At 40.2% G+C, this 12,990-nt stretch overlaps 1 protein-coding gene across 5 annotated transcripts in view; it reads left to right on the top strand.

Moving 5' to 3' along the window:
* PHACTR1 (phosphatase and actin regulator 1) overlaps positions 1-12,990 on the top strand; it is a gene marked incomplete at its 3' end in the record, with an annotated part of 302,619 nt that overhangs the window by 269,198 nt on the left and 20,431 nt on the right. For all 5 annotated transcript variants that reach the window (XM_083880656.1, XM_083880654.1, XM_083880655.1 and 2 more), the window contains one exon: positions 10,997-11,052. In XM_083880656.1, the coding sequence (XP_083736782.1) occupies positions 10,997-11,052 (56 nt within the window). The remainder of the gene's footprint in view (positions 1-10,996; positions 11,053-12,990) is intronic.

Genomic DNA, 12,990 nt, shown 5'->3' with positions numbered 1-12,990 from the left:
AAGAGAAAGGCTGCAGCCTGCTCAACATAGCACAGAGGGTTTGAATGTCCCTCTGGAAGTCTTTTGTTTCACAAGGGGGGGTTTGTTTATTTTGAAGTTAAGCGTATTTGCCTGGAAATAGGATCTTTGTTACTTTGGAGATTATTGATTCCCGCTGCTAATTCCCTATTTGATGTGATAAGCCTCTTTATAGCATTCCATTTGTTTTGCTGTGGAAATATGTACAAAGCAACAACAGAAAAAAAGCTTATCACTTTGTAGTCCAAATTTAGCCTTCAGGTAATTATGTGTATCTCAGTAACTTCAAGAAAAGAAAAGGCAGATGGGACAAGAATTCTCCTGCGTAAAAAATATTTTGTCATGCTTTTAGGTCACTAGATTTGAACCTAAAGGTGATGATATAACTGTGAAATAATCATATCTAATATCTTTTCAAAATAACAAATATGCAGTTTCCTAAGGCATGGGTTGTTTTAATTTTAACCAGGTAAATAATTTCATCTAGTTTTGTTTTTAAAGATAGACATTTTTGTTCTTTTCTGTCTCTGGTGCTTCATGTTTTCATTGATGTTCCACGAAATGCTAGGATTTTTTAAAAAAATTGTTTCTGGCCTTTGCTAATGCATAAAAGCAGAAGTAGGCTCTGGCAGTGAAGGAGTTAAATACACACCAACTGGGAATTTGTACAATGGGGAAATCTCTGGATATAGTGGTAAAACGTGACATTCTCTAGAAAAATAAGAAATTATTGTGCAGTTGATGACGCAGATACAAGAGAATTAATGTTGTAAAACATATGCAAAGACCTGGTCTGAGCAGCAGGTATCCCATTAAATGGTGAGGAATGATCCAGGCACCTGCACTAAAGTTTTCAACGCAGGTGCTGGGGAGAATTCTCCTTGTAATCCACCTCAGTAGATTTGTGCATGGAATCACTGTAGCAGTCATTGGAAGGAGAGTTGTGTCTGCTGGACTTGACTTGGCTGAATAAGGGATTCTTTTGTGTGGGTTTGGTACTCAAACGGAACAAAATAATTAACAAGTGGAGTAGGGAAAACTGACTAAAAATAGCAAGTAAAGGCATCATTAATTTTTTTATTATGCACTGAAAACTAGCATTTCAGGTCAGAATTAAATATTGTCTAGTGCATTTTTAATGCTTTTTAAATTTTATTGTTTTTAAGAAAAGTGTGTCTAGTGAGTTGGTTTTCTTCAGCTGAAACTACTCACTAAGTTTGACCTCACCTTGCAGATAGTTTCTGACCTTCTAGAACTCAATTTTCCATCAATTTTAGTTTGTCACAAACCTTTCAGCCAGTCCTAATTCTTAATCTTCAATTGAAAATTTTAGGCAAAGCCCTTTGCAAAAAGTTTCTGCTATTTATCAGCTGCCTTTCATGAAGTCTGAGGATCTGAAATCCTACAATCTGGGGAACTGAAATCCCTCTGTCACAAAACAGTTAATCGCTCTTAGAGCTCTCAAATTTGTTTACTTCCAGGGATTTCCCACTTCAGTAACAAGACAAAAGTATGGTCGCCATGCTATTTCCTATGCAACTTTCTATTAAAAACTGAATTATTGTGGTTTTGAATTGCTAACACTGCCAACTTCTGCTATAAAAGCTTTTATTTGGAGGTCCTATATTGTGGCTGTTCCAAGTTCCTGTGTATTTTAGCTTTTGATTCATTTAGCAGAAAGGGTGCGTGTTGCTTTTTTTTGACATAAGCAGTGTAAAGTACCTTCTTGGAGATTAATTTTATTCCTGCATTATCGTTCATTTGCCTTTGTTCATGCTGGCACTGGTAAAATGGCCTACAACAAACTAAAAAAGGTCAGGGGGTATGTGTCATACAGGCTGAAAGAGCTCTGGTTGTTCAGCCTGGAGAAGAGAAGGTTCCAGGGAGACCTTAGAGCAGCCCTCCAGTACCTAAAGGGGTTTCTCTAGAGAGAGGGAGAGAGACTTCTTACAAGGGTACGTAAACAGGGGGAACAAGGAGGAATGGCTTTACACTGAAAGACAGCGCGTTTAGATTAAATATTAGCAAGAAATTCTTTTTTGTGAGGCTAGTGAGACACTGGAACAGGTTGCCCAAAGAAGCTGGGATACTCTCATCCCTGGAAATGTTCAAGGCCAGGTTGGATGGGGCTTTGAGCAACCGGGTCTAGTGGAAGGTGTTCCTGCCCATGGCAGGACTGTTGGAGCTAGATAATCATTAAAGTCTGTTCCAACCCAAACCATCCTATGGTAATTCCTCTCTCTATACTTTGAGTTGTCTCTAGATGCTGTAGTAACAGAGGAGACTTAATCAACTTGGCCATGTATATATTGAAATTGACATCAGCAAGCTAGTGAAGCTCCCCACCCAGCTTTCCTTCCTTAAAATGAACAGCTTTTACATTTTGGATTGAGATTTTCCATGATGGTCGCAGATTACTTGGACTGACAAGCAAAGTTGGTTTGTTTGTTTACATATTTTAAATGTCCCTGGCTTGCTATTTTAGGGTTACAGTTGTATTATAGTGCATATGTGAATAAGAAGATAAGGTGCTGCTGCTTTTTTCATTAAACAAATTGCGTATTGGCAGTGCTAGAAGTGTAGCATACCTGCTAATGCACAGGTCACGTCGGTCACTATGGTCCAGAGATAAACTCTCTGCAGTCACTGTGGTCCACAGAGGCCCATCGGGGGTCTGATCTTCAAGCTAACTAAATATAGGGAAGATGGTTCCTCCATATTGTGTTTCAATCTTCAACTCTATCTCAGAGCCAGCAGCTGCTTCTCAGGGTAGGTTGCATTTAAGTTTGTGGCAGCAGATTTCTTAGAAGGGGATCTTTGGAAAACAGTGTTGCTAGGGAAAATCACTGGGGGCTATAAAAGGTGAAAACTTTGGGAGGTGGGGCTGTACTTTCATTTTCACACCTCAGCCTCCCTCTGTTTTCTTCCCTGGTCTCACAAAACTTCTTCCCACCTAAAGCATTGCTTTTTGTCTTCATCCCAAGGCCATGCCACATACCCAGAAGAATAACTGCTTTATTCCTATATCAAATATGTTCCAACATCCAAGCTTCCCTGAGCATCAGAAGCCAGGGTGGGGAAAATTCCAACAGAGAAGGGAATTCTGCTCTTCTGGCTCATACTTGGAGATGGCTCTGCTTTTAAGCATGTAACTTTTATTCACTGCTATAAGTATGTTTGTTCAGAGAGACAAAACAATATTACTATAGAGAGTTTTTAAAGCAAACCATTCAGTAATGCCTATAGATAGCAAGCATATCTGTTCAGCTCAGATTGATTATTTTTGGTGCCATTTTACTCAACTCATTCACAGATTGACCTTGAACTGTGAATTATGATCTCCATAGCTTTGTAAAATCAGCATTTAATTCAATATTATCACATTTGGTGAAGCAAGTGTCTTCTCACAATGCTGTATAGACAACAGAAGGACAATCACTGACATTTTAGAATGTTTTTTCTCTATTACAATGGGTCCTAACATCCATCTGTTTTTTCTGGCATGCCTTAGATTTTCAACCAGCTCTTAGTACATTTTTCACTCTGGATTTCTAGTACTCAAAAATATCCCATTTTTATTGTTCCAAAAATAATTCTTGAATTAGATACATAGTAAATTCCTTCTTCTAAAAAAGATTGTTCTTTTTTCCTACTGCCGTTGTTGGATATTTTGTTCTTGGGACTAGGGATAAGAGATTTGAGAAGTAATGCTGCAAAGCTTATGTGGTATAACTATCTTAATTCAGCTGTGCCTTTTTAAAAAAAAAATCATTTTAACTTACATAATTGTATGTTATGTGAACAGCATTTGGCTGAGTCCTTTGACATTAATGGAACAGCACAGTAATGAAACAGAGAAGGCTCCATTTTAGAGCTTGAGGTGTGAGACATGATCCTGCAATGTTCCACAAACCAGTAGGCATTTCCCAATTAGTAGTATTGAACATGGGACCAAGGTCTGGATATGTGTGTCACTGCTTGACATTATCTTTAGAAAATAAATTAAGTAGTTCCTTGGGAAAATGCAGGTGTCTGCATTGTTATAGTGGTCTAATGGAAGACTGATGATCTGGGAGTGTCATTATTCACACTGTTTGGAGTTATAGGGCTATCTAGTCATTGCTTTATTTCTTTTAAGAAAATGCAGACTTTGTAGCTGAAAATAATTCTGCTTTATTTGAGTATTTTAAAGAAATTTGTTCCATCTATGATGAGCAAGATTTTAATCTTAGGCAAACATAATGAATTGTCAAAATCTACCCTTTGAATATGATTGTCTTTTCTCAGGAGACATACTCTAGGCAGACAGTTCTTTCTCAGGAAGCTTGTAACTTTCCAAAGAATAAATCAAAATCATAATAATTCAATCCCTCAATGAGCTGAACCAGAAAAAATGGCATCACTTGAGCTATGACTCAAGAATAGATTCACATGATCTAAAGAATGGGAAAACAAATTGGTCAGTTTTAAGAGTTTTAAACAAAGGGCCAGCTTGATTTTATTTTTCACTGTACACAGATGCTTGAGCAAGCAGAAAATTTGCTGATTAGTTTTCCCAAAAATCCTCACTGCAATCTAGACTAATCGGAGCTTTAAAGTCTATATTGAAGCTGTTTCTCAACACAAAATCAAGTCTGGGATAAGGATAATTTTGGGGGCTAGTAAATGACTGCTTAGAGCCTGAATTAAAGTCTGAATAATTTCACTTGTAAATCTGATTTTCCTGTAGAGCCCAGCTGGAAACACAACTGCAGATGTGTTACAGGAAATAATTTGGTTGGCTCACATTCCAGACTGTTCTGTATTTCTTGCAGTGCGCTAATGCTGAGCAAAAGCATTGCCTCTCTCCTCAGGGTTATGGGACTGTTGTGGCTATCCTGGATCAAAGGTCAAGGGAACACAATCAAAAGTCTAGGGAACACACTGGGATACTAAGGTAGAAGTAGTACTTTGCCAGTAAGGCACTGTCAGAAAGTACTTTGATCTTCAACTGATACTAAAAAACAAAGCAGTTTTTTAGACTTTCACCAAAAGCAAACATCTACCAAAATTGTCTAACTAGTTCTCTGCTAAACTGCCACAGTGGTGCTTCACCCATTTTCCTAGGGATGAGCAGGCTTCTCTGCCCACATTGGTCTGCTTTAATCATTGCCACAGGCTTCTTTATAGCTGCAGAAGCATCACCATCTCCTAGAGGCTGAATATTTTAAATCAACAGGGAAGTGGAGAGCAGTCATTACATGATAACTGAATCGTGGCAAACACTCCTTATGGTTTTATTGCCCTAATTTCTCAAGAAAAGGAGTTACAAAGTGTATTATCATGACTGATACCAAGAGACCTGTCATGCTTACCTGTGAGTTAGCTTAAAGAAAGTGATAATCCTACAGATTAGCAAACATCTTAATAGAGTCTAGTACAAGAATTTTATTGGTATAAAACTGTTACACTTGCTTCTTTGGGTAGGGATTTTCTATTCAATATGCCTTCAGTTTATTCACTCATTGATAAAACTGTATTTAATCCCATTTTATAAATCCTGTTTAGGAGAATGATAGTCCTCTGTAGACTCTACAGTCTGGCTCACAAAATCTGGGCTGACACTTCAGAGAAAGTGAACCTCCAGGCTTACAATGATTTTTTGCTCATTGCGCAGTGATGTAAGGAAAGGAGGTAGTTCATTCCTGCCCTCTGATAACAGTTAACTGGTAGAAACAAATACAAGATTTTCTTCTCTTCCATTTTTCTCTGAATTTTCTGTAGGTGTTATGGGGGTGCAAAGAGCCCCTGACAGCCTTTACTTCATCAATTCTGCTTTGTTATCAGCATTATTATTATTGGGAAAGGAAAGGTAAATTAAGACTCTTTTATCCCATTGAATTTTCCTCATGTGGAATTATTTCGCTGATGTAAATCAGCACAGTTCTACTGGCTTCAGTCATGCTCATTTATGTCAACTAAAGAGCAATGTGACAAGTAGTTCTTTGTAGCAGCTGGCTTCTCATGTGCCCAGCTCAGATTTACTGCTCTGTTAGAGCAATGTCTAGGGTAGTATGAGCCCAGTTGCAGCTGATTAAAGATATTTGCACATACAGAATAAATTCAGGAGTTGCTCCAGAGCTTATGCCCCTCTGTGCTCAGAAGTTATTTTACATCAGGGTGACTTAAGTCATGAGGAACAGCTGTGTGAGGAGGATTTGGCTCAGGGATACCTTGGGGATATTCTGGACATTTCACCATACTGCTGTGTGCCCTGTCATGTCCACCAGTCCTGTTCATGGGTCCCACACACCAGATGTCACCATTCAAGCATTGGAGAGCTGCTAAGTTCTGCCTTCGTGTCTGCAAACACTCACAGTTAATAAACCTGGCAAGTGTGTGGGGAATCATTTTCCAGCAAGCCCTGTATTATATCCAGCCATTATACTTGGATATGACCCCACACTAGGCTCTTAAATTTTCTTGTCCTGGACAGAGGCAAGGATGAATTCCCGATACACATATCCCACATCATCCTGTTCACATAACAACAAGCTGGATGGCCTGAACCAGCTTTTTCTTGGAGCTCATCCACAGCAAAAACAAGAGATCAGGGAGAGAAAACCCATGACTCCTGGTAGGGAACAGCCTAGGCAGCCAGGAGCATCTTGCTTCAAAGGTGCTGCCAGATGAAAGGGCTGCAAAAATCTGAGCTGAGGCCCCACAACGGGTTGGCTGCTGTCCTGAGAGTCCTCAGGAAGTGGCCACACTGCAGAGCAGGGTCAGAAACACTGTGTACTTCATTTAAGTGTTTTGTCATGCCTAAGGAGGTGTTTCTCCTTTTATTGCTCCTGCAGAACACTGACACATGGAGCAAAAACTTTTCATTCTGAGTTCTTGATCTGCTGGGAGGCTCCAAACAGTAGCATCCATCAGTGAAAATGCTGCCTTTCTTTCCTGTTGCTCCCTGAGAAGATTACAATCACACCAGCCAATATTTTAGATCTACAGCAATTGATTTTGCATGATATTCCCTTCTGGGCCCAAACTCCTACTTATCTGCCATAATGTGACCAGCCCAGAGCAAATTCAAAAGAACAAGCAAACATATAAAAAAATAAAAATAGCCAACGAAATAAGCCTCACTATACACTGTACTTACGAAGAACTGCTCAGCTTTTACTGTCTAGCACAAGGAGTGTGATGCATTTGATCATGCAGAGAATTAATTCAGAAAATTGGTTTGCTGTCAAGTTTATCTTTGTTAATGTGAGCAAATTTTTTATTTGTTACTGAAAATCTCATTTGGGTATGATTTTTTTCAGTGAAATCCTAGCAAGGCTTTTCCTTATGTCACCATAAATCTTAGGAAGGTTTGCTTTGTAGTAAAACCTTTGTCACAGTGTATTTGCAAAACTTGTAATCAATATTGCAAAAACCAATGAAGTATAAACCAAGCAATACATCGTAAAGCACAAATTACAAAAAGCTTTCCTGTCCTCTTGGATGCCTAAGGCATATTTCAAAACTCTATGGTTGGCACAGTGAAGGTTAGGCATGTTCACACATGAACATTTTGAATACAGAAAGTGTTGTTAGAGGTGGTTACTTCTTAAGGTCTGTCTCCCCTGTTCCTTGGTTAGACACCTGCACTCAGTTTGATGGAACAGCCAGAGTTACCTTTCTGATCAATAGCAGCACCACACATCTCACTCCATCCTTAAATTTGCACAGGCAGATCCATTCTTTGCTGTGGCACCAGGTTCCTTCCTCACCTCTATTTTCTCCCATTTATTCTGATTGTGCTGCTAATGAGACACCTTTTTCCTGACCTGTGGCCTCCTGACTGCTTCATGGAGCCCCTGTGATGTTAAATGAAATAAGGCACAGCAGCAAGTCAGCAATCAAACTACTGAAATAACCTCTGCAAGCTAGGTGGGCTTCATTAACAACTTTTTATTCTGGGCAGGACAGAAAAGAAGGCAGAAGAGGGGAGCTATCACCACTGATGTTTGCCAAGGTCAGAGCTGTATGCTGGATGATGGTGAACTGAAAATTAGTGTGAAAGAAGAAAACGTGTCTTTGCAGCCACTGTAATAAAGCAAGAGCTTCTTGCATTTCTTGTTTTACATTATCTGTAACTAGTATCAAGACTTTCAAAGAGTAACAGATGTTAACAGCTGTTCAACATCTGGCAAGCCTAAAAGTAGGCAGCAAGAAACAAGAGCTAAAATGGTGTTGTTCTGAGGAGCTGATGGAGGTGTTTTTAAAGCCCCAATAGTTTGGGGGCAGAAGTGACTGTAACAGCATGAGAAGGAATTAAATTAAATGAGCAAGAGACCATGAAAAGAGATAATTGGGAGAGCTTGGAAGGGAAGGATTGTGGAAGAGGCTGGGTTTATTTGAAGAGCTCATCCAGGAGGGACTTACAATGAAGGAGCAGGAGCAGGCTCAGTCAGTCCCAAAGGATGATGGAAATGGGAATGAAACAGCAGTCATGGAGATGAAAGCAGACACTGGTACTGGAGGCCAGGAACCTCCGTGGCTTCTATTCATGACCTTCTTCATTCTCCAGTGCTGCTTTACTACTTGCACTGTAAAGACTAATTAGGATTTTGTTCCACTAAAAAAATGCCTTATCTTTTCCTACTGCCTAAGTCACATTATTAAAAATTCTTGGGATTATAAAACTTCAGAATTGATTGATAATCCATGAATGAATCTGTTCAAGGTGGCATGGCTTTTTCTGTTGTGCATCACTTAAAATGGCAATCACCATTTAGGCAGGAGCACTCTGCAGACTGAAAAGGGTGGATAATGGGATCTACAAAGTAATTTGACTCTTGATGGAGAACGTGAGTATCCTTGGCTGGCTTTCACTAGGGGCCCTACCAGACATTGTGGGGAAGAATCCCATGGTCTATAGCTCCTGAGCAGCACTGGAGTAGAGAGTGCATATAATCACAGGGGCATACTTGGAGGAAATCTGTCCTCTTTTGTGGAAGCAATAACCCAGTAACATGCTGTGAAAGCTTAGTTTAAATGCATCTACTTCATGGCAGATACCTCACTAAACACATGGAAGATGTGATCCTTGTTGCAAATCACTTCTGTAGGTAGATAAAACTTCTGCCTTCTGTTAAAAATGTCCTAGTGTGAACTGTTCATGACAGAACAGTTATCTGAGTCCTTCAATCCCTGTTTTCTTGGAAACAGGAGGACTTTTGGGGAGGGGTTTTTTCTTTCTCCTTTTATTATTATGTTTATTTCTGAAGAAGTCATCCACATGCTGGATGGCTGGAGTTCATCCTGAACATTCGTCTGATGCATCCTCTTGAAAAGCATCATGGCATGGGGGATTAAAAACATTTATAATACAGTTCCTGCAGACACGTGTGGTAGGGCTAAAACTGGTAACTTTTTCTTTTTGGTTCTCATGTCATGCTAGAAATGAAGTAGTTTTAGTTGCTTCACAGTTCAAAGTCAAAGTATCCCATTAGCAACAACTACTGTATCTTAATGATGGTAATAGCAAGCACTTGAATAGTACTGTCTGTCTTCAAAGTGCTTTGCAGACATTCTTTACTTCTGAATTAAGGATCAGTGGCTGTCCCTTTTAACACTTTTCTAATGAGATAAATGTTCAATCTGCCATGAGAAAGGGACAAAGCTCCTGACTCCAAAATCTACACTGAAATAGGGGCTGTGTTCTGCTGGTTTGTTTTCATGGTGTAAAGGGCTCCCAAAGGACATGTGGCTGGTATCACCTCTGCTGGTGGAAATCTTCAGACTGTAAAATCAGGTGCCTGTAAAGCTTCTGCCTTCAAACAGCTGGTGTAGGAGGTGGGCTAGTACCCAGTTCAGCCCTGTGCTCTGCACACAGTTTGAGAGGCAGGGGTCTTGAACTGGCACACAAATGAGCTCCTGTCTCTGGAGAAGGCTGGGGCTGTGTGTGCATGAGCAGATTAGCCCGTGTGGTGAGTAGCTGTTGTCAGACATCTCTCTTTCAGCCTTGCAGAGCCAGCTCCATTTCAGGGAGCTGCTGTGCCCAGGGTTGGGGAACATTAATTGTAGAAGATGAAGCCATGCAGCATTCTTATCATTTCCTATCAGTGCCCAGTAAATCACAGGGAAACTGGTCCAGTTCACAGAGATTGGGGCCCTCAAGTTGGAAATGTCTCTGAGTGACCAAGTGTGAAGGAAGAGAAGGCTTTGTCATGTCATTGGTATCATTGACAAAAATCCCATTGACTCGGATAAGATTATGAGGATGCCCAACAGTGCTGACTTCTGATGTCATCTCTCTGGTTTACGTTGTTTTGCAAAGACCCTTTTGTGCTCGCTCTGTATTCTGAATATTCAGGTCATTCCTATGTACAGAGCCCTCATTTGTAATTAGATTGTGCGGTTTGTTGACCCTATTACGTACAGGTTGACTAGCAAGTCACACTGATCCTTCAATATAGGATTTAATAAAAGCCACAAGAGGAGGAGGAGGAAAGTGAGTATGATGAGGAGGACGAGAGTTGCTATTGTTCTGCCCTCAGTGCTGCCAAACAGTCCCTTGTTTTTTCTGTGTCTGCGTGTTCACACGCTGTGTGAACAAACGGCACAGTCAGGAGGCTGGAGAGAGGGCAGCAAGAGGGTTAGCTGGATCCTAGTTAGAAATACTTGTGCAAGTCAGGAAGCAAGCCTGGAGGGAAGGAAATTAAGTGGAGACATCTGTGTGGCTTAGCTTTCAGCAGCTCTGCCTGGGGTAGGGTGGGAGAGTCATGCCTAAGATGACATAATGTATTTTGTCTTTCGTGGGTTGGAAACAGAGGAAACTGCAAAAGCGAAGCATGGTGTGTGTCACGCATAGTCCAGGCATACCAAGTACATAATGGAGCAGTGTCAGTGTTCTCTGTTCTGCCTTTCACACCCCAAAGTAACTCTTCAAGGCAGAGAACTGAGGAGAATATGATATGGTCCAAAAACTGATCTTGGACTTTTTTCGCAGACGACTGAGCCAGAGGCCAACTGCTGAAGAATTGGAGCAGAGGAACATACTGAAACGTAAGTCCTGATTCTGCTGACATTTAACCTGAAGCCAGATAATTTGGGTTAGACTTTGTGTACATTTGGTGTTTATTATAAACATCAACTCTTCTCTTTAAGCATAACTGATAATAATAATAATAAGTGCAAGTAAGTGTGGAAGTCAGTAACAACATCTAGATCTGCAGAAACAATTCTTTAAAATCAGTCAGTAAATTTACAAGAATAAACAAACTATGAAGAAAAAACCCCAAATGTTGAATGACATTCCAAACAGGGAGTCAATCATCCTGAAAAGCCTCCTTTATGCAGCACTTATATAGATAAGCATCCAATTGTAAGTTAGTAAAGACATTAGGGCATAACTTGATTAGCCTTCCTAAAAATCTTCACAGCAATCTATGCTAGCTGGAGCCTTTATTCAATTTTTAAAAGAATCCAGTGTGATTCAGGGTTACTTCCCTGAATTGTTCCCCTGAAACTCTCCCTTTAAATGAGCCAAAAAGTTTCTGGTAGATCCTCAGCATGTGATATTTTAAAGAGACAAAATACCATTCAGAAATCCTGAACCAAGTTAAGTTAGTAGATATATTACCACTGACTTCAAGAGAAGCTGGACTGAGTCCAACTTTCATAACCTCATGAATGAACAGGAAGAAAATGACAGTTTCTTTACTCACATGGAAGTGTTCTAAAAAAATAAAAATAAAAATTAAAAAAAAAAAACTGTTTATCTAATTGTTGTTGTTGGAAACAGGAAAAAAAAAAGAAACAAGTTCTTCCCCTTTTAAGTTAGTAAATGCATATTTCCAGGAAAATTTTCAAAAATTACTACAGAAAAAAAGTATTCCAAAATGGTACCTTATAATAATGTCTCCTTAGGTAGGTCCATAATTCACCTTCTCTAGTTCAAATAACTGCATTGTATAGAATCATAAAAACATGGCAGCAGAAGATTAATTCTCTGAAAATCAGCAGAATTCGTTTTTCAAATACTTCAAAATCAAATTCTTTAGCAGATTAATGATAGTGTTAATGCCCAGCAGGGTCTTTTCATCTGCCGATGTTATCACACGTGGCAGACAGTGAGAGAGAGACACCACTGTCATTGCAAAGAGGAGAAAAGACCAGACAGCAGAGCAGCATGGGCAAGCCTGAGGCTGCTGGAAAAGTCATTTGTTTGGGAAAAGCCATTTGTTTGGGACCAGCGTTCTCTTAATAACTGTGATTCTACTGTCTGCTCCTAACTCCAGTGACTGGCTGCTGGAGGAAGTCAGGGGCAGAACCTGGGGAAATATTTGGCACATCCAGATGTGATTGTCTCCCAGGGGCATAGCAGAACAGCAGGAGAAGAGGGGACCTGTGATGTGACTGATGCCAGGCTCAGGCATGGAGGGACAGAGGCCAATTCTCTGGCAGCTCATGTTGTCATCCTGGGACCCTATGAATAAACACATCAGGCACCACCTGGCTCTGGTGCATGACTGGCAAACACTGCCCTGGCACTGGGGGAGGTGGGGTCTTGGGCATCTGCTTTGAACCAGCATCAGCAGAGAGCAACATCTCCAGCTCTGGGTGCCTTGCAGATGTTCCTAAAGGTCACGTTGCCAAGCCCAGCAGTCACAGAGCACTCTGAAGATGTCTTACATTTCAGAGGAATTACCCCTTGAGTAATATCAGTTTCTTTTTTAATTAAATAAAGGCTCCTAAATTACATCGATGTTTGAAAATATTACCCTGAATCCAGATCCATATTGTATTTCCTAAATGGAATTTTTGTAGCTTTCTTTAGCACATATCTGCCCCCAAACATGTGTGTCTTGGTAGACAAACAGCTTCCAAATTACAGGAAAGAGTAATGTGGTATTTCCAAGGCATTCCAACTTTTGGTGAATCACAGCAGCGTCGTGGTTTGAAAGCAAAATGAGTGAGAGGCTCCAAGTCAGAAACACAATT

Source organism: Zosterops lateralis, assembly GCF_965231275.1.
Source record: "Zosterops lateralis genome assembly, chromosome: 1".
Classification (NCBI taxonomy): Eukaryota; Metazoa; Chordata; class Aves; order Passeriformes; family Zosteropidae; genus Zosterops; species Zosterops lateralis.
Note: the sequence above shows the minus strand (reverse complement) of the source record. Positions and strands in the feature narration are given on the sequence as shown.